At 37.8% G+C, this 19,768-nt stretch overlaps 1 protein-coding gene and 1 long non-coding RNA gene across 2 annotated transcripts; both read right to left on the bottom strand.

Moving 5' to 3' along the window:
* Positions 1–7,428: 7,428 nt before the first annotated feature.
* On the bottom strand, positions 7,429–11,986 carry LOC126990034 (uncharacterized). The gene is made up of 3 exons (XM_050848603.1): positions 11,927–11,986; positions 11,583–11,749; positions 7,429–7,846 (listed from the first exon to the last, which is right to left on the bottom strand). Exons 1-3 carry the CDS (start codon positions 11,984–11,986, stop codon positions 7,429–7,431), a joined length of 645 nt encoding a protein of 214 aa, XP_050704560.1.
* Positions 11,987–15,528: 3,542 nt separating this feature from the next.
* Positions 15,529–18,453, bottom strand: LOC126990032 (uncharacterized). Its single transcript, XR_007743957.1, has 3 exons — positions 17,551–18,453; positions 16,618–16,729; positions 15,529–16,065 (listed from the first exon to the last, which is right to left on the bottom strand). It is a non-coding gene; the product is annotated as an uncharacterized LOC126990032 (long non-coding RNA).
* Positions 18,454–19,768: the final 1,315 nt, after the last annotated feature.

Below are 19,768 nucleotides of genomic sequence, written 5' to 3'. Positions count from 1 at the left end.
TTCCGCTTGAAGCACAGCTGCAACATCCGTTTCGAGGCCATTGAGGAGTTGCTTGAGCTGATCGAAGTGCGACAGGCACTGTGTAGTCGCCGAACCGACTCTTCAACTCAGCCAAGACGTGGTCCACGAATGGAATGTACACCGCCCGGCGGTAGCACTCCTCAGCATTCTCGCACGGAACATTTGATCGCTGGGTCTGTCGTCCACAGAGTCGTGGCACAGGGATGGTGTCATGCGATGACCCCACCTCTACCAAAAGCTCTTCCGCTTTCATGAACACATCGTGGAAATGATTCTCCACATCTGCTCTGAACTTGCCCAAAATGGTCTCGATGCCACGAATCGGGCATAGGCTGACACCAGGTCGCCATCTTTTCTCTGAAGAGTTCGGCTTGGCTTGAGAGTATGCGCCAATGTACACCCACCACAACCAGTCCAACGAGAAAGCGGGGAACATGTATGGCGATGAGAAGGAGCCCAGCGGTGGCGTCAAGTTCTTCCTTGAGAAAAACATCAATGACAGGCAGAAATTCAACAAAAACCAGCACTGCGTCATGCCTCTCAATCCACCTGGTGGGGCACAGGGGAACAAGCTCTTCGCGCTTGGCCGAGGTAAGCTTGACAACCTCTGTGAAGCGGAGACAGTGCATATTTGAAGAATGAACGAAGTTGCACACCGGTCAGTGTTTGAAGAGCGATCTTCACTTCCTTGACGTCACACGGCTTCGTCAGTACTAGATTCTGCCGGTGGTCAGAGCAGTGGATTGGCTTGGCCAGGTGTACTTCTTCATGTGTACTGCGGCACTCCCTTTGATTTTTAGAATCATGGAACTTGCTCCTTCGAAACCAAGTCCCCTGCACTTGGCCATGTCCAATCCGAGGTCTTCAACGGTAAAAGGAGCCAGGCTAAACCTTTACCGGTGAGGCCTGGCGTGCACAAAGGCAAGGAAGTCTTCCCTTATTTCCTGATGATAGTGGCCTGCACTAAAATTCACTTTCTGCTTGCATGTGAGGAATGAGGTCACCCCATATCCACCCCTGGGTTACGGGTATGTGGTACGTAACGTTGGGACCTGTTCGGTAAGCCACGAGTGCGGATCTTTGCTTTCATCCCCAGAGTAGTCCACTGTAAGTCAGATTATACTGCTCACTGTACCAGGAATTACCTTCTGAATAAAGCCTTGAACGTAATGACGACGCACTCTGCTCGTTTGAAAAGCTGTTATGAATGTTTGGGACAGGTTACTATGGTGGCTAGGTCATTACATACTCAAATCAGGACTAGGTTTTGGGAGACAGGTCAGGTCATTTTGTTGTAGACTTGTGATACTGGGCTGGACTGCACTGGGTACACCATCGCACGCTGAAGTTGTTGCGCACAATTTATAATTTTTAGGAGAGACGGGCTTTTTTTCATTATTGGTTCTTTTTTTTCTTGAACTGTTTACTGTAAACAAAAAGTATGTTAATGTTTATGTTGTAGTACGCTACCGGGCTCTCAAGGAGGTTTAAGACTGATTCGTCGTAGCGACAACTGACTTAATATTCTGGTACTTCAAGAGTATTTGAAGGAGCTCGTAGTTGGGGTGATGAAACGTTGTCGCTTTTTTATATTTAATTTTAACTTATTTTAACACTTTGAATAACAAAATAATATAAAATACAGAATACACTTCAATCAGACCCAGCGGGTCGTCAGGCCTCGCACACTGCCTGTTAAGGGACAAGTAACGTCCTACTTCAATACTAGTTGCAATCCTAAATATTTCTTATTACACATACACTGAAGATATATACCTTATAATCTAAACAATACCACTATACACAATGGACACTAGTGCGCTTTCCTTTACGGTACAACACTTCACTTTCTACTCACGACAGCGTAGATGAACACACGACACATATTGTGTCTAAAATTTAGAGGGACACGGAGTGTCGGTCAGAAGTATTTCTAGTTCTGCCCCGAGTACCCGAGGAACCCCTTATATGGGCGATTGCCTACGTCACTATACGTCATCACTACGTCATACCTATTGACTGGGTACACAAGGCTCCTGCACTGAGGGTGCACCTTTCCCTATGATATTGTTACATCCTCTATGGTTATAGCACATAAGAGTGAATATTCATGAGTAGTGTTATTTTACATGACTTCCGTTTACATGATTCTCGTCCTTATAGTCTTTAGCGTGGTGCTGTCGTTGGGTGAAGTGGGCGGTTTCGGGAAGCCGCAGAGCGCTGTATGGTGGCCCGAGACGCCCCTTTTTGCTTCCTGTGTGTTTTGATAATGATTTGTTCTTCTCACTGTCGCCTCGCTGTGCTGTGTTCTTCAAATTGTTCTTAAAGTTGGATGTATTCTAACGTTCTACGTCGCTTTCGTCTTCCTTGTTTATTTGTGATGGATGTACTGGGTCAGTTGACGTTACTGCGTCTGTGTTAGTGGATGCAAAGTTATGGGGCACCACATTTACACAGTTAATTGACACCGAACTTGATTTGCAGACACTACCAAACGAAGAAGAGGAGGAGGAGGACTGGGAAGAAGACGAGGAACACAGGAGGAGCCCATTGGTGAGTGTTGATTTATTTTTTCTAAAATGGTTAACGAGCAGTCAAGGAATTTTTATAATAAGGAGGGAAAGTGTGATGTTTTTTTGTAGTTTTGTCAAGTTGTTGAGGGGGAGAAGGCCCCCATTAGATAGCTTACACTATAGCTGGTCTGTTTCGTTAGGGGGGTCCATGGGCGCAAAGGGGGGATTATATACATCCATTTAGACTTTGTGGATCATTTTTAGTGGAGGTAATTCTCTCTCCATTATCTATCTTGGCCGCTTCCATTAAAATCTTTCTTATATTTTCTCACTCAGCAACAGCTTTCTCCCTCTCTGTTCCGTCCTTCTTGGCTCGGGGGCCTCTTAAACAAGGCGTCACAGTGCAGGGAGGCGTTAACATGAGCCCAGTCAGAGTGGGATGGACGCAGGAGAGGTTTGAATTTAATCTGGGTTTTGATGACACAATATTAACTATATCCTCGGATTGGTATAATAAGACACTTTTGCTTCTCACGTCAACTATGTTCTGTATTTCTGAAGGTCAAAGAGGAGGCAATCGGGTTCTAATGAGTGTTTCTTCATGTTTTGTATTGTAACATGAACCATTCTCAGGCAGTTTAAATGCTGGGGCTGACCTCATCCTTATTTAATTGAGTCAATGATAACTCTAGGTGGTGGTATAGAAGCATAATTACCGGTAAAATTATACAGAATTATAATATCTGCCAAAATTAATACGTAAAGCACATACTGCACCATAGCTATACGATATATGAGGATGATAGGTATCTATTTAGTAATGCTGTGATTACACTGTTAAAAATCTGCTGCAAGGCTTTTGAGGCCTGTCACTAGTGGAGCCTGTGACCACATGTTGTCTGCAGACCCATTCATACGTTAGAGACAGACACACCAGTCGGCTGTGCTATTTGACGATGACTGAGGCCTTCACCGTCAAGGATAATGATGACTTTGTGGCGGTCTTGTGGGGTCTGCATTGCCACCAACTTGGGCATGTCTTTGGCCAGTATAGTAAGACAGTTTTGCTTCTTACATCAGCTATTTCTAAGGGCTAAAGAGGGGATCAGTTGGGTTGCAATGAGTGTTTTGTGGGGTTCCTGCAACTGAAGAAGGGTTAGGCCAGCACCAGGGTTATAAAACTACCCCTGGAAATGCCCAAAATTCCTAGGGAAGGCCTTGCCAGATGTGTGTTTCTTCAGGGTCATGGTACAGAGGAAGGGTCACACTACCACCAGGGCCACAAAACTACCCCTGGAAATGCCCACAACTCCTAGGAAATCCTTGACAAATGTGTGTTTCTATAGGTTCATGGTACAGAGGAAAGGTCACACTACCACCAGGGCCACAAAACTGCTCCTGGAAATGTTCAAAACTCCTACGAAAACCTTGGCAAATCTGTGTTTTTAGGTTCATGATACAGAGGAAGGATCAAACTACCATCGAGGTCACAAATCTACCCCTGGAAATAAAGAAAAAACCCATGAAAGGACAGAATTAGGATCAAACGACTTCAGTATAACCATTTCAAATAGTCTGTTTGGGTGTTGATTCCTCCTCTCCTATGTTATCTATTGGTAATACATGAGAGGAAAAATAAAGTGTTGGGACTGTGCAAAGTATTACGAGTTAAACCCGAGAAGTTTTGGGTCCCTCCAAAGGTCGGTTTAGGGGCCGTTTTACAGGGCCAATCCGAGGAGTTTTGGGTCCCTACAGAGTTATTCATCCCAAACTCTGTAGGGACCAGAAACTTCTCGGGTTAAAGGCTCCTCCATCAAAGCGAGAAAAATGAGAAAAAATCATCACTCACGCAAACCATTTCATAATATATATCAACGCATTTGTGATCAGTTTATGCCCGGTGTCACACGCCACAGTGTCCTCCCCCGTCTAAATGTCCCCCTTTGTTTACAAACAAAAGGGAGGACATTAAGGCTTACGGTATCGTGTTCCGCCGCGTCCTCAAATTCCTAAATGTCCTCCCATTATTTTCCAGCACGGAAGGGCATATTGTTATATTCTTTCATAGGAAAACATCAGTGAATACATTACAACGCTCTGCTTTGTATAAATGAAGTGAAGGGACAATAAATAGCCTTCATGACAATGATTCATCAGTAAATTAACGGCAAATAGCCTTTTGCTATAGTAAAAAAAATGTCGATATGCATAGCCTATGAGACCCTTTCTTGTGTGTGTGTGTGGGGGTGAGTGAATTGAGCATGCCATGCATATGTGCTTTTTATTTTTCTTTATATAAGCCCTTTAAGGGAATTTTGAAGATGATCTAAAAGTGAGGGTGGTGCTATATAAATAGCTTACCCCCCCAAAGCAGATTGCTTTCTCTTATAATTATGTGGGGTCTACTACATATGACCCTACTGTATAACAACTCAGGTTATCAGAATTACATTGCGGTACACTGTGCTATGGGTGAGGTTTGATTGTCTACAGGAATCAAGTATCTTGCTGGAAAAATGGCTATTTAAGAATGTAATAGGTCCCAGAGAGCTATCCATTTATCTTTTCTTCTCTTCTAAGGACATCATTTGTTATAAGATCCCCTGGTACATATTTTCACATAATTCCTCCTCCCAAGGGCTCTGAGGAAGTCCTCAGTTCTTCATATAGCATGATTTTGATTCCTTACCTTGGTAACAGGTTCAGTGCCCTTCTTCCCTCCCAAGCGCTCGGAGGAAGACCCCAGTTCATGCTGCAAGATCTTACTTACCTTGGTACACGTTTTTCCCCTTCCTTCCCTCCTAAGGGCTTAAGGAAGACCCCAGTTCTTCATGCTCTAGTTCTCTAGTTCTTCATGTTACAAGATATTCCTTTGGTAGTCTAACAACCATCCATAATTAATTTAAGGGTCAAAGAAGGCTCCAAAATTTCTTGCATAAATATATATTTGGTAAATTACATATAGTTATTTACACAATTGTGTATTAATTTACTATCTACCTACTACTACTACTACTACTACTACTGCTACTACTAATTATAATAATAAAAGGTACAGATACAGACATACAACACAACAGATAATTAGATGGCCCCCCAAAAAACACTTAACAAAAACATAAAATTTGCTGAACACAAACACATAGCAACCTTCCTCGCAGACAATTTAAGTAACAACATAAACATTTTTTCAAATTCTTTAGGGCATGCAAATATGCTACCAACACTATTATATCACAGAAAGACAACAATATCACAGTAGTAACCAGCCCACAACACCGTTCCAATTAGTGTGCACCCAAGAACACTACCAGACACCAACCATGCCACACAGCCCCTTCTTCCAACAGCCCCCCTCAACATTCCCATTAACAGTATGGGGAGGAGAGGGGGAATCCTGGCATTACAGAAGGACTTGACAAGTAAATTCACTGGGCCCGACAACATCCTTGCCTTCATTCTTAAATCCTTAGCCCCGTCCTCCAGGGACTCCTTGATCCAATATATATCATCCTCATCATTACTTTGACTGGCTTCTGACAAACATCAACCCTTTATTTGAGACAGGTGACTGGACTGACACAGCCAATTATTGCCCCATTTCACTAACACTGATTCCATGTGGAACTTTGAACACAATACACAAACACATAATGAAATCTGCTTGACACAAACAACATTGTTTCTGACTCACAACATGGCCTTACAACCCAAATGCTCATGTGAATTGTACACACACACAAATACCTCAGAGTTCAATTCTCCATTAACTTAAAATTCAACACTCACACAGAACACATCAGTGCCACAGCCAACTGAACACTTTTGGATCCTTATGTAATCAACATAACTGTATAAAAAACACTTATACAACTAGTAGTAGTATATCACACTTGTGAGATCAATGCTTGAATACTGCTCCACGGTGCGGCATTATCACACACAGAAACATTGAGAGGTTAGAGCAAATCTACACCAAGGTGTTTCTAGGAAAGGAAGAGGTTGTGTAGATTATTTTCTTTTATTGAAAATGTTATTTGAAAAGTACCTAGAGAAGCTGTTTGTTGCATTCATGACCTAGAGATGGTATACAAGGTTGACAGGAAGGGTTTATGGGATGTTACTCCATTAACCCTTCCTTTCATATGCCATCTCTATGTCCATGAATGCAGCAAACAGCTTCCTATTCTTCTAGGTACTTTTCAAATAGCATCTGAAAAGAAGTTACCTGCAGTTGCTGCAGTGGAATGTCTGGCTGTTAGCTTCTGACACTCCCTCGTAGCTGAAGTGATACCACGCGTTGCAGTTATCACAGGCAATCATGGGACGGGTCTCATTGTTTGGCAAACGGCATTTACATAAGACTGTTTCACTAGTGTGAACAGTACCCTTATTGTTCCTTTGGGGTACTGTTACAGGGGGTTGAGACAGTTCTCCGGCTTGAAGGCATCCAACCAGCCAGTCGTACAAACTATCTTGATCCCATGCACACTCCTCAGGTCTGATATTTGCACAGAGTGCATAAGCATTGGCGATGGCATACAAGCCGCAAGCATCGCCGCCCCTCTGACGCTGAACATCACGCCATTCCATTGTTATGGCATCGCTAGAGGTGTGTAGCATCCACCCAAGCTGTTCAATGAATTTTTGGCGGTGGGACATACCGACTTTAGTGAACATGGAGTCATAGATTCTTACTTTACCTTCTTGAAAATTTTGAATGTTACTTACTGTAATCCAGTGATTACTACTGACATTGATAATTTGAACAAACTTCCCCCTAGGGGTACCAACACGAATATGCTCCACCGCCTCAAATATTGCACAGCTTTGGAGGCCATCAACCTCGGGAAACTGATGTTTGAGGAGGGCCTGGCAATGATTCATGTGGTCATCAGTGAGCCACCTTCTCTTCAAGAATCTGAATCATTACCTCCATTTGTGGATCTTGGCGACTGGCTGGCACAGGGGGCAGACACACGGCTTCTCTTTCAGCCTTGGCCCTGGTTCCGATCAGAATGACGTCTTCCTCCGTGTCTGGATGCCTTGTGTCCCCTGGCTTAGGAGGGGCAGTAACTGACACAGGGATGGAAAGGCCTTGTCTTTTTTGGTATAATTCCTCATTGAGGTGTAGTTCAGGGTCTGTATCAGTAGAACTGCCTGCTGGCAGCTCTTCTGAGGGCCTGTGAAGAGCACCGAACTTTACAGGCTTAAGCTGATCGTAAGCCACCATCCGTGCCAGGGGAACATCATCGTGTCCAATCTTGACGTGAGCCAGCTTTACTGTGTCCCTTTCTGTTATTTCCAAAATCCTGCAAATATAAACATTCATTACCTTAAGTTGCATCACTATTATAATATAACATAGGGTAGCCCCATCAAAACATGTGTGTCCGGATGAGATGGAGAAAGTAGTGAAAGCATGCATAAGCAGTTTGGTATCGGTGTGACAGTGAAAAAGTGGATTGTGGAGTGGGTGAAGCATGGGGCACTGAGATGGTGTGGACCTGTGAGAATGAATATGTGAAGAGAGAGTATGAGGGAAGGAAATGGAGAAGCCAATATTTCATTAAAAAAAAAAAGAATATGTGAAGAGAGAGTATGAGGGAAGGAAATGGTGAAGCCAATATTTCATTACAAAAAAAAAAAAGAATATGTGAAGAGAGAGTATGAGGGAAGGAAATGGAGAAGCCAATATTTCATTACAAAAAAAAAAAAAGAATATGTGAAGAGAGAGTATGAGGGAAGGAAATGGAGAAGCCAATATTTCATTACAAAAAAAAAATAATATGTGAAGAGAGAGTATGAGGGAAGGAAATGGTGAAGCCAATATTTCATAAAAAAAAAAGAATATGTGAAGAGAGAGTATGAGGGAAGGAAATGGAGAAGCCAATATTTCATTACAAAAAAAAAAAAAGAATATGTGAAGAGAGAGTATGAGGGAAGGAAATGGAGAAGCCAATATTTCATTAAAAAAAAAAAGAATATGTGAAGAGAGAGTATGAGGGAAGGAAATGGAGAAGCCAATATTTCATTACAAAAAAAAGAATATGTGAAGAGAGAGTAGGAGGGACGGAAATGGAGACGCCAATATTTCATTACAAAAAAAAAAGAATATGTGAAGAGAGAGTATGAGGGAAGGAAATGGTGAAGCCAATATTTCATTACAAAAAAAAAAGAATATGTGAAGAGAGAGTATGAGGGAAGGAAATGGTGAAGCCAATATTTCATTACAAAAAAAAAAAAAGAATATGTGAAGAGAGAGTATGAGGGAAGGAAATGGTGAAGCCAATATTTCATTACAAAAAAAAAAAAAGAATATGTGAAGAGAGAGTATGAGGGAAGGAAATGGAGAAGCCAATATTTCATTACAAAAAAAAAAAAAGAATATGTGAAGAGAGAGTATGAGGGAAGGAAATGGAGAAGCCAATATTTCATAAAAAAAAAAGAATATGTGAAGAGAGAGTATGAGGGAAGGAAATGGAGAAGCCAATATTTCATTACAAAAAAAAAAGAATATGTGAAGAGAGAGTATGAGGGAAGGAAATGGTGAAGCCAATATTTCATTACAAAAAAAAAAAAGAATATGTGAAGAGAGAGTATGAGGGAAGGAAATGGAGAAGCCAATATTTCATAAAAAAAAAAAAGAATATGTGAAGAGAGAGTATGAGGGAAGGAAATGGTGAAGCCAATATTTCATAAAAAAAAAGAATATGTGAAGATAGAGTATGATGGAAGGAAATGGTGAAGCAAATTTTTCATAAAAAAAAAAGAATATGTGAAGAGAGAGTATGAGGGAAGGAAATGGTGAAGCCAATATTTCATAAAAAAAAAAGAATATGTGAAGAGAGAGTATGAGGGAAGGAAATGGTGAAGCCAATATTTCATAAAAAAAAAGAATATGTGAAGAGAGAGTATGAGGAAGGAAATGGTGAAGCCAATATTTCATACAAAAAAAAAAAAAAGAATATATGAAGAGAGAGTATGAGGGAAGGAAATGGAGAATATTTCCATTAAAAAAAAGAATATGTGAAGAGAGAGTATGAAGGAAATGGTGAAGCCAATATTTCATTACAAAAAAAAAAGAATATGTGAAGAGATGAGGAAGAAATGATTTCATTACAAAAAAAAAAGAATATGTGAAGTATGGGGAAGTTCATTACAAAAAAAGAATATGTGAAGAGAGTATGGAGGAAGGAAATGGAGAAGCCAATATTTCATTACAAAAAAAAAAAAAGAATATGTGAAGAGAGTATGAGGGAAGGAAATGGAGAAGCCAATATTTCATAAAAAAAAAAGAATATGTGAAGAGAGAGTATAGGGAAGGAAATGGTGAAGCCAATATTTCAAAAAAAAGAATATGTGAAGAGAAAGAGGAAGGAAATGGTGAAGCCAATATTTCATTAAAAAAAAAAAGAATATGTGAAGAGAGAGTATGAGGGAAGGAAATGGTGAGCCATAAAAAAAAAAAAGAATATGTGAAGAGAGAGTATGAGGGAAGGAATGGAGAAGCCAATATTTCATTACAAAAAAAAGAATATGTGAAGAGAGAGTGAGGGAAGGAAATGGAGAAGCCAATATTTCATTACAAAAAAAAAAGAATATGTGAAGAGAGAGGAGGGAAGGAAATGGAAGCCAATATTTCATAAAAAAAAAGAATATGTGAAGAGAGTAGTGAGGAAGGAAATGGTGAAGCTTATTTCATAAAAAAAAGAAAATGTTAAGAGAGAGTATTATGGAAGGAAATGGTGAAGCCAATATTTCATTAAGAAAAAAAAAATCTGCAATTAAATTATAGAAACCCTTTAATTGATAAATGTTTGCAGTTGGCATTAGGTGTATTTGTTGGTGGCGCTAAACACTGCTGTGAGCTCCAGCTGCACTCAAATCTCCACATGTGAGTGTTCCATAACTAATTCTCATAACACAGGTCCGATTGCCAATAGAGTGGGTTCTTCACTAAATTGGTGGAAAATCATGTCAGCCAAGCACAGAAAATCTACGGATGATCAAGTGGTGGATATTATTGCCAAATATTGTGACATTTTTGCACAGCTTAACCTATCACTTGACTCATATTTTGACCAAATAGTTGTAAAGTTTGCAGTTGGCAATACTCCCTTGCCAGCACCCATCATCAAGAGATCTACAGTAGTTGCCTTGCGGCTGACCACACGCACATAAATTTACATCTTCACAGGAAACACAAAAATAACGTGCCTGTATTTTCGCAGGAGAGGCTTACATTACCGAATATTATAAATCTTGGCCTCCTCTTTCCAATGTTGTTTTTTTTTTTAGCTGTGATAAATAGTTTTTTTATACAAAGGTTCAAATAGCGAGCACAAGCGTCACTTGCTGGTGGTGCTAAAGCTCGCCGTGAACGCGCCTGAGGGAGTCTCATTGTGAGCGCTTAGCAATGAAAGGGTTAAGAAAGATAATTAATATTATTTTGTGGAGACAATGGAAACAGTTGAGAAAGGTTCTGGTGATCTCAATTAATGGCTGGACCCCACAGCTGGGCGAGTGCTCCATTGCCAGCCAGAGTTGTGGTGTCTCCCTAATCATGCCACTGCTGAATTCCACAACGCTGCAGCCTGTTGTTACCTCTCTGTAAAGACAGTTGATGGAGGCTCAAGGCTCTGCCCTCAACACTACTAGAAAGAGGGGAAAAGTTCATACATGAGAGAAGCATCAACTAAAACATGCATACATCACAACATAGGTACATGAGGAAACACAATCACTACTGAACTGAAACATGCCCATAAAAGACAACAGGAAAAATATGCAATCTAACAGCACACATAATATAGGTACCATGCTTAAATGTAGTCAACTGTCAACTATGTTTTATGGAAGTTGTGGAGGCAAAATTTGCAATAGTGTGTTGTTGTCAATTAGTATAACATTATATTCAAAAGCCATTCATATATAAACTACAAATTTCTCTTACCCACTCCAAAGTGGATCACATCTTACTGGATTAGTAAAACTAAAATTACATATTCAAATGCCATTCATAGATTAGCAAAAAATGTCACTCACCTAAATGGGCCAGTCCACAGTGGATCACACTGTCCACCTTTGCGTGCAATGTTGGCTGCCTGGCGTTTCAGCACAAGCTGGCCCACATGCAGTGCAAAGCTTTTGACCCCCTTGATTTTTCTTTTCGTATGCCTTTTTGCCTTTGCATGTGATCTTGTTTGGTTGATCTAAGCCTATAAATTTAATACTTATTAAAAGAGAGTAAAACCAATATATGGAAATTACTACAAATCCATGTAATAATGTACTACCAAAATACAATTACATTATGTCAGCAAGTAATACATGCTACAAATTGTAATTTCCATTCAAAAGAGACTATTATAAGTAAAGTCAAGACTCACCTTTTCATATGCCTTTTCGTAGGTGGTTGCATGGTCTTCTAAATTCCTCAAGCTTGCCATCTTCTATGATGTCAGTGTCAGAGTCCACACCTTTGATCTGAGGGAAGGCAAATTTACATGAACTACATAATCAATAAGACATACTGGTCATCATGAAATACGTATTACACAAGCTACATATAGTTGGACAATGCAAACGTCCCCATAAGTTTATTCAGTAGTGCTAAAAATAATTCTGTTGATTTTTATCATTACGGTTTTTGAAAGCACATGAATCATATAGTGTTTTCTGCATATTCACTCTTTGACTAAAATGTGATGCACAAATAACTGTTACTTTAGGGCATTACATGCACCAAAACAATGTTTATACTGACCTCCAAAAGTGTGTGGGCTTCCTGACCAAACATTAGGAAAAATGGTGTGTGCTTCGTGGCTGACTGTGGCTGAGCGTTTATTGAGAAAATGATGTCATGCAGACTCTCGTCCCAGTTTTGCCACGGTCAACCAACAGCTTGCTTACTCGGCGTTTCACCATACCGTTTACTCTTTCCACCAAACCTAGAAATGGATACCAATCTTAAGAACCAAATAAAAGCCACATAACTCAACTCATATGATATCAGGAAATGTGTTCAAACTGATCTGCCATATCACTATCACAGCAACATTACTGTTTTATAATCCCACTGTTATAGAAGCTCAGTGAAAATAAATCTGCTACACCTGAGACTGTTTGCTGTGCAGTTCCTTTACAGTGCCCATACTCTAATGGGGACCTGATCTGCATGACATTCCAAGGCAAGAAAAGCACAAGAATAGTAGTACTTTAGACCAAACAAAGCTGTTTATGTACTGCAGTGACTATGCCTGATGAACATCCTCCCATAACCAACTCGGTAAGGTGGCTCTCCCGACACTCTCGTCACAGGTTCAATCCCAGGCAGCCGGCGAATACTCTCTCCTTGTGATTAGTCTCTCGTGTGATTTGCTACACGCAGAGTAAGTGAGCGAGTAATAGGAAAAGAGAACAGAAAATCTCGTCATTAAATTGATAATACTTGGTAAATAGTAAGTGAACTGTTATGCCCTGGATGATAAGCACCACCACTTTATTAGAGGAAAGCTGTTAACAAAACTTTTACTAAATGATTCCCTAAGCAGTGCCAGATAAAACTTAAGCTAATAAAAGCTGGTTCCCAAGTTGTGTTAATTGAAGCATCCTGCTTCAAAGTATACTGTATAATTAAGCCAAACTAACCATTGGTCTGGGGATGATAAGCACTGGAGACACACCTTTTTATTCCCATTTGCTGGCAGAAGTCATTGTTGATCTGAAAGTATGAGGCATTGCATGTAAAATATTGCACACATTGTAGAAACTGTCAATGATCGAGTAATTTTCAACAAACCGTAAGATTATTTATATATGTGTTAATCATCCTAACACATTTATGTAGCTTATAGCCATGGGTTGAGTAATCCGTTCACGCTACACTAAACACTAAAGAAAATATTAAACTTTCCACAAGAAGTCATGGCGGGGTGACAACTACTGTTGTGGCAGGACTGCACGGCAGCAAATGAATGTGTGACAGGGATCAGGGGACATGAATGTCCTCTCCTTCAGCTGACAGTAAGGAGGTGGTGTTCCTTCCCCCCTACTTGGTTACAGTATGGGAGGTACAAAATAGTGCACAACCATTATCATAAGTTCAAAATTTCCTGATTTAACCGAACTGAAAAATTGGTGAGGCCTATTAGTATGGACAACCTTTCAAAGTGACTATCTAAAGAAGTCATACATGTAGTATATCATACCTTACCACCAGTAGATTTTATGAATGCCAAGCTGTGTTCAGGTGCTTAAAGGAGCAAAAGGTGAAGCTAAGAAACTACAAAGCAACAGATGTAACTAAGGAAGAACACTGCAATATTACAGTTAAAACAGAATAATATATATATATATATATATATATATATATATATATATATATATATATATATATATATATATATATATATATATATATATATATATATATATATATATATATATATATATATATATATATATATATATATATATATATATATATATATATATATATATATATATATATATATATATATATATATATATATATATATATATATATATATATATATATATATATATATATATATATATATATATATATATATATATATATATATATATATATATATATATATATATATATATATATATATATATATATATATATATATATATATATATATATATATATATATATATATATATATATATATATATATATATATATATATATATATATATATATATATATATATATATATATATATATATATATATATATATATATATATATATATATATATATATATATATATATATATATATATATATATATATATATATATATATATATATATATATATATATATATATATATATATATATATATATATATATATATATATATATATAAGTAGACACTTAAAAAAATTGTCAATTTCAAAGCTCCAGTATTATACCTGTCATTCTAAATGATCCATACCTTATTACAAAACTCCTTCCCTTGATCAGAGATGAGGCGTTTTGTGCTCCCCAATCTGTGAAAACATAAACACACACCATATGGTACAGCGAGCTTACATTCTCCCTCATGGACCTTACAGTGCCATAAATATTTTACATAAAATATATTTTGTGTATGTTTATGCTTATTCTACTAAGAATACTGTAAAGGAAATACTATTGATATCTTATTACACTAAGGATTGTCCCATTGGAATACAAAGACCTACAAAACCAGTACGTATCAATGAAATTCATCTTACATGCTTATGTACTGCTTGATGCAATTGTTGACACCTGTCCCATCCTTTCTTGGAAGAGGAACAACAGTACATATTTGGTGAAGTAATCCACAATTGTCAATACGTACTGACTACCACACTTTGTCATCGCTATTGGTCCAGTAATACAGTGAAAATATATCAGTATACATGTAGTGGCATATTTCCTCCCACGATGGATATCATTTAGCTGAAAAACATGAGGAGCAGCACTGTAATGACTTACTATGTGGTGGCAGAAAACAGATAATAAAGGTGTCATTACAATGGAACACTGAATGCTAAGTTGTTTTGTTTCAAAATATTGTGGAAAATTAAATTGTGGCAATTGTAAATGTAACAGTATTTACTGCATCAAAGTATCTTCTATCATCATCCCTTAACTCATCATTTCTAAATCAATGAAGTCAATTGAGAAATCCATCGCAGAGCAACACTCTGTCATTTGTAAGATCTCTTAAGATACAAAATTCCACATGCAAAAACCAGTATCTTATCTGGTGTGAGGATGGTAAGATTTTATAGTAATATAAATAAGGCATACAAAACCTACTGAACCAAACTCCTAAGTGCAGGGGATGTGAGGATTACTGGCCAGGGCATGAAGCAGGGGAGGTTAAACCCTAAAGGGCGGGTGACAGGGTTTTCTGGTCCGACTTTTTCCGCCATAATTTTGAAGTTTGTGCGAGGATTTATGGCTTTCACTGTACATTCCACCCTTTAGGTTTTAATTTGTCAGAAAAAGGTAACAGTTAGGCTAATTAAGTGCAGCTGCTATTTCTTATAACCTAATAACAGTAACTGGGGGCCCTAATGCTAGTGGCAACCACATAACAAAAATAAGTAAGAGAAAGCAGTAAATGTGATACAGAGGTCATTGCAGGGGAACATGCCATCATAGAGTGAACTATTAGCCAACATAAGTGTGAGAAAGTAATGTGTTTATGTACACACAATAATAAGAAACAGTAAGAAGAGGGACCATACTTCCTGATGTGAAACCTTAGCAAAAGTAAATAAATGAGTTACATTTTTACAGGTAAAATATAATATATTTCACGATGTTCACCTAAAACTTTTAAGACACCATAAAACATGCAAGGGTTCATCATGCATCTTAAAATCTCATATGCATTCTAATAAACTAGAAACTGATTGCCCTTCATTATACTGGATGAGGTCCTGGACAAGATGAGCATGTCATGTCGCCGAACTGTATTTGTCACTGCCTGCTTGCAACACTACCTTAGCTTTTCCTGTAATAACATGTAAATCCTGGAAATCGAATTTCTCATATCTGTATATATATATGTATATATATATATATATATATATATATATATATATATATATATATATATATATATATATATATATATATATATATATATATATATATATATATATATATATATATATATATAGATCTAGCCTTAACCTATTGCTCAAGAAATTATGGTAAATTGAAAACAAGCATGGAAATCCATGTGACAATAGCTGGAATTTACATAATGGACAATTAATATGCTACACTAATGTAGTTTGACAAATAGTGATGACACTAACAATTATACTAAATTTTGACAATCATCAGCTTCAGTACATTGATAAAAAATATCAAAATCTTCAGTCTTAAACAACATTATGACAGATACTGCACATGTATAAATATGTGTGTGTTAATTGACAGCAGTAACTATAATCTGTTTCATTCCGTCTGTCCACCAACAAAGCATGAAAGAAATGGACTAAACATTATTAAATATTATCCATTGATGTAGAGGCGATAAATACACCAAAACACTTACCAATAAGATCCATGCCTACGACTTCCATGGGTTGAGACACCTTAATTTGTTTAAGTGTGGGAGCTTGTGTCTTTACAACCTCAAAAGTCTGGCAAGTTGTACAAGTTGATATCTGAAAAAAGTAAAGAAAGGATGTAGTAAACCTGAAAGGTAGGCAGGGTTATTGTGCTTCTATCCTGATTCTGTAAAGAATTGTAGCTGTGGCATAATTATTTTTGATGTGTTGCTAATATCAAGTATTAAATGGAAATAACACTATCACCTTGTGTTGTGTTGCTGACTTTAAACAGAAGGCAGACAAAATTATTATATACTGTCTTGGTGGATTTTTTTTTTTTTTAAACATAGGAAGCAGCTCAAGGGCACAAAAAAAAAAGATAATGAAAAAAAAAGCCCGCTTTTCGCTGCTTCCCCAAAAAAGAATTGATAGATATATCCAAATCGATCAATTTCGGGAGGAGAGGTGTCCTGATATCCTCCTCTTGAAAGAGTGCAAGTCATAGGCAGAAGGAAATACAGATAAAGGAAGATTGTTCCAGAGTTTACCAGCATGAGGGATGAAAGAGTGGAGATGCTGGTTAACTCTTGCATAAGGGGTTTGGACAGAATAGGGATGAGCATGAGTAGAAAATTGCGTGCAGCAGGGCTGCAGGAGGGTGAGGCATGCAGTTAGCAAGTTCAGAAGAGCAGTCAGCGTGGAAATATCAATAAAAAATAGAAAGAGATATTAGCATTATTAAAGAGAAACAGATAGTACAGTATGCATTTCAGTAATATACTACATATTTTATATTCTGAGTGTGAAATTTGTTAATTCCTAAACCTATGATCTGAACCTTCACTTTTGTGGACTTCAAAAAATACAACTAATAACTAAAATATACACAGATAAAAGTGCAATAAAACTTTTACCTGAAGGTGTTATTTACTTACATATGCAATGACGTCCCTTGACATACCAAGCCAGTAATAATGGTCAGAAATCCTGGACTTGGTTTTATCAACACCAGCATGACAGCCACTTGTGACATGATAAAAAAGCAGAATATCCATCACTTCTCCCAGTGTTGAAGGAATCTGAACCCATTTGTTTCTTCTCTTGCGATACAGCTGGTTCTCTGTAACAAAAGGATAACTTTACCACATGTAAAAGTAATGGTATTATATACTGCTTTACAGCATCCATGAAACAATCAAACCTTAACCGTTTCATTGAATAGATCTCAACATTTTCACAGTTGAACTAGGTTGAAAAATTTAGAAATAACAATGATATAAATTTCTTAATTTTCAAGGGGGTTAAGACGCAAAGCCTTAAGTTAGGAGATTAGTTAGGTTAGATTTGATTTAATTTTAAAATTTACTGTTTCTTCATTAGAAAATTCTGTGAGTGAGGGGATTTAGCACAGCAGTTGAAGGACAAAATAACAGTTATGGCGAGGCACCCTGAGTGGCAGCCCTGACCATCGCTGGCCAGGCCTATTATTTCAGTAATATAGAATGTGATTTTGACAAGAAACTGTTATATTAATTCAAAACTCAACAAAATTTTTCAAATTGGGTGCAAGTCTTTACAATGCTTCCCTTGTCTGCATTGTGTATCTGTTTGTCCAAGCCAAGTGTGAGGAGCTTTGGGCATGATTTTGAGTGTTCATAAGGACAGCTGATTCCATTTTAGCCAAATGTACAGTCTTTTTTTTATGGTATAATTACAGGTCCTTCAAAAATGACTTCTTTTCTCCACTTGGTAGCTCAACACCTCTGCCTCTGTTGTTCTGGCTTCTGGGAAATTGTGTGCCTTTAGGGTGAAGGAGTGTCTTTGTCTACTGGCCTCTAGTCTCCTCCCTTGACCATGTATCTCTTCCACTATTTTATGGATTTCCCATGGAGATTAGCGTTTGCAGTGTTGTGTGTGCCACTGATGGTCTGCAACCGTGCAGATTGCATACATTCTTCATTCTCACTAGCCAGGGTGTCATAATCTGCGTAACACTGCCAAGCACATCATGTGCTGCCAGGTGCAGGGTAATTACCCTGTTTTTTGGGTAATCTGAACACTATCAGGGTAATGGGTAGAAGCATAGACAAAGACAGATTTCTAGAGTAATTTCACCACAGACTGCAAAACCCTCTGAAATCTAGCTATTTAGGAGAGAGAGAGAGAGAGAGAGAGACGCACCGACCTATACATTGAATATAACATAGTACTACATACTCACAAACTGAAGTCAGTCCTCATGAGTCATGATGCTAGGATCCATCAGGATTCTTTTAATGTAATTTTCTTAATATAGTCACCAAACACTTTAATTTCTATTCTCAGGCATGACATGGTTACCAACAACTCTACACAGCAGTACACACTGATGAGTATGAATATTACATTTTGACCATATATATATATATATATATATATATATATATATATATATATATATATATATATATATATATATATATATATATATATATATATATATATATATATATATATATATATATATATATATATATATATATATATATATATATATATATATATATATATATATATATATATATATATATATATATAGTGTGTGTGTGTGTGTTTATGTATAAAACAGATGGCAAACTGAGTAATTTTAAAGCAAACAGGGTAATTTTAAGGGGAAAGTAGGGTAATTTGCCCACTTGACCTGGCAACATGGCTGGCCTGCCTTGGGTGCCTTTGTTCACATCATGGGTGGCCATCTTTGTAGTGTTCTATTTTGTACAGCCAGCACTTCCTAGACACTTATGGCCATTTCCTTAAGTGGCCCAGGCCTTCTTTTCCCTTTCATAGTTCTTAATGAAGGGATTTCCTTAGGGATGGTAGATAAATTCTGATAATTATGTGGGGGGCAAGACTGGGTATGACCTGCCTAGCCTGAGCTGACCTTCAGCCTGGAACCATAAACACAAACCACTGTATTGCTCAGCTTGTGGCTGCCACTTTCCACAGGTGCTATTCAGGCTGACTGGCTTTTCAACAAACCAGAGTTTATTAAATGCAAGAGTACCCCTTTGTTGTTTCCCGAAACAATAAACTATTTTCACTCGATCAGTACTCACCTTTTATCATGTGATGTTCCTCTGTCTTCTCAAAATTCTCCTTTGATTTCCAGTCAAG

The sequence above is a fragment of the Eriocheir sinensis genome, unplaced genomic scaffold, assembly GCF_024679095.1.
Source record: "Eriocheir sinensis breed Jianghai 21 unplaced genomic scaffold, ASM2467909v1 Scaffold1428, whole genome shotgun sequence".
NCBI lineage: Eukaryota > Metazoa > Arthropoda > Malacostraca > Decapoda > Varunidae > Eriocheir > Eriocheir sinensis.
This window is presented reverse-complemented; position numbering and strand designations above follow the sequence as displayed.

Bases quoted from the DNA above. Each gene is read 5' to 3' on its own strand.
- LOC126990034 (XM_050848603.1), bottom strand. From the start codon at position 11,986: ATGGCAAGCTTGAGGAATTTAGAAGACCATGCAACCACCTACGAAAAG. The intron at 11,750-11,926 runs GTGAGTCTTGAC...TTATAGGCTTAG, and splicing joins ACGAAAAGGCATATGAAAAG to ATCAACCAAACAAGATCACA. The intron at 7,847-11,582 runs GTGAGTGACATT...TTATATTTGCAG, and splicing joins CTGTGGACTGGCCCATTTAG to GATTTTGGAAATAACAGAAA.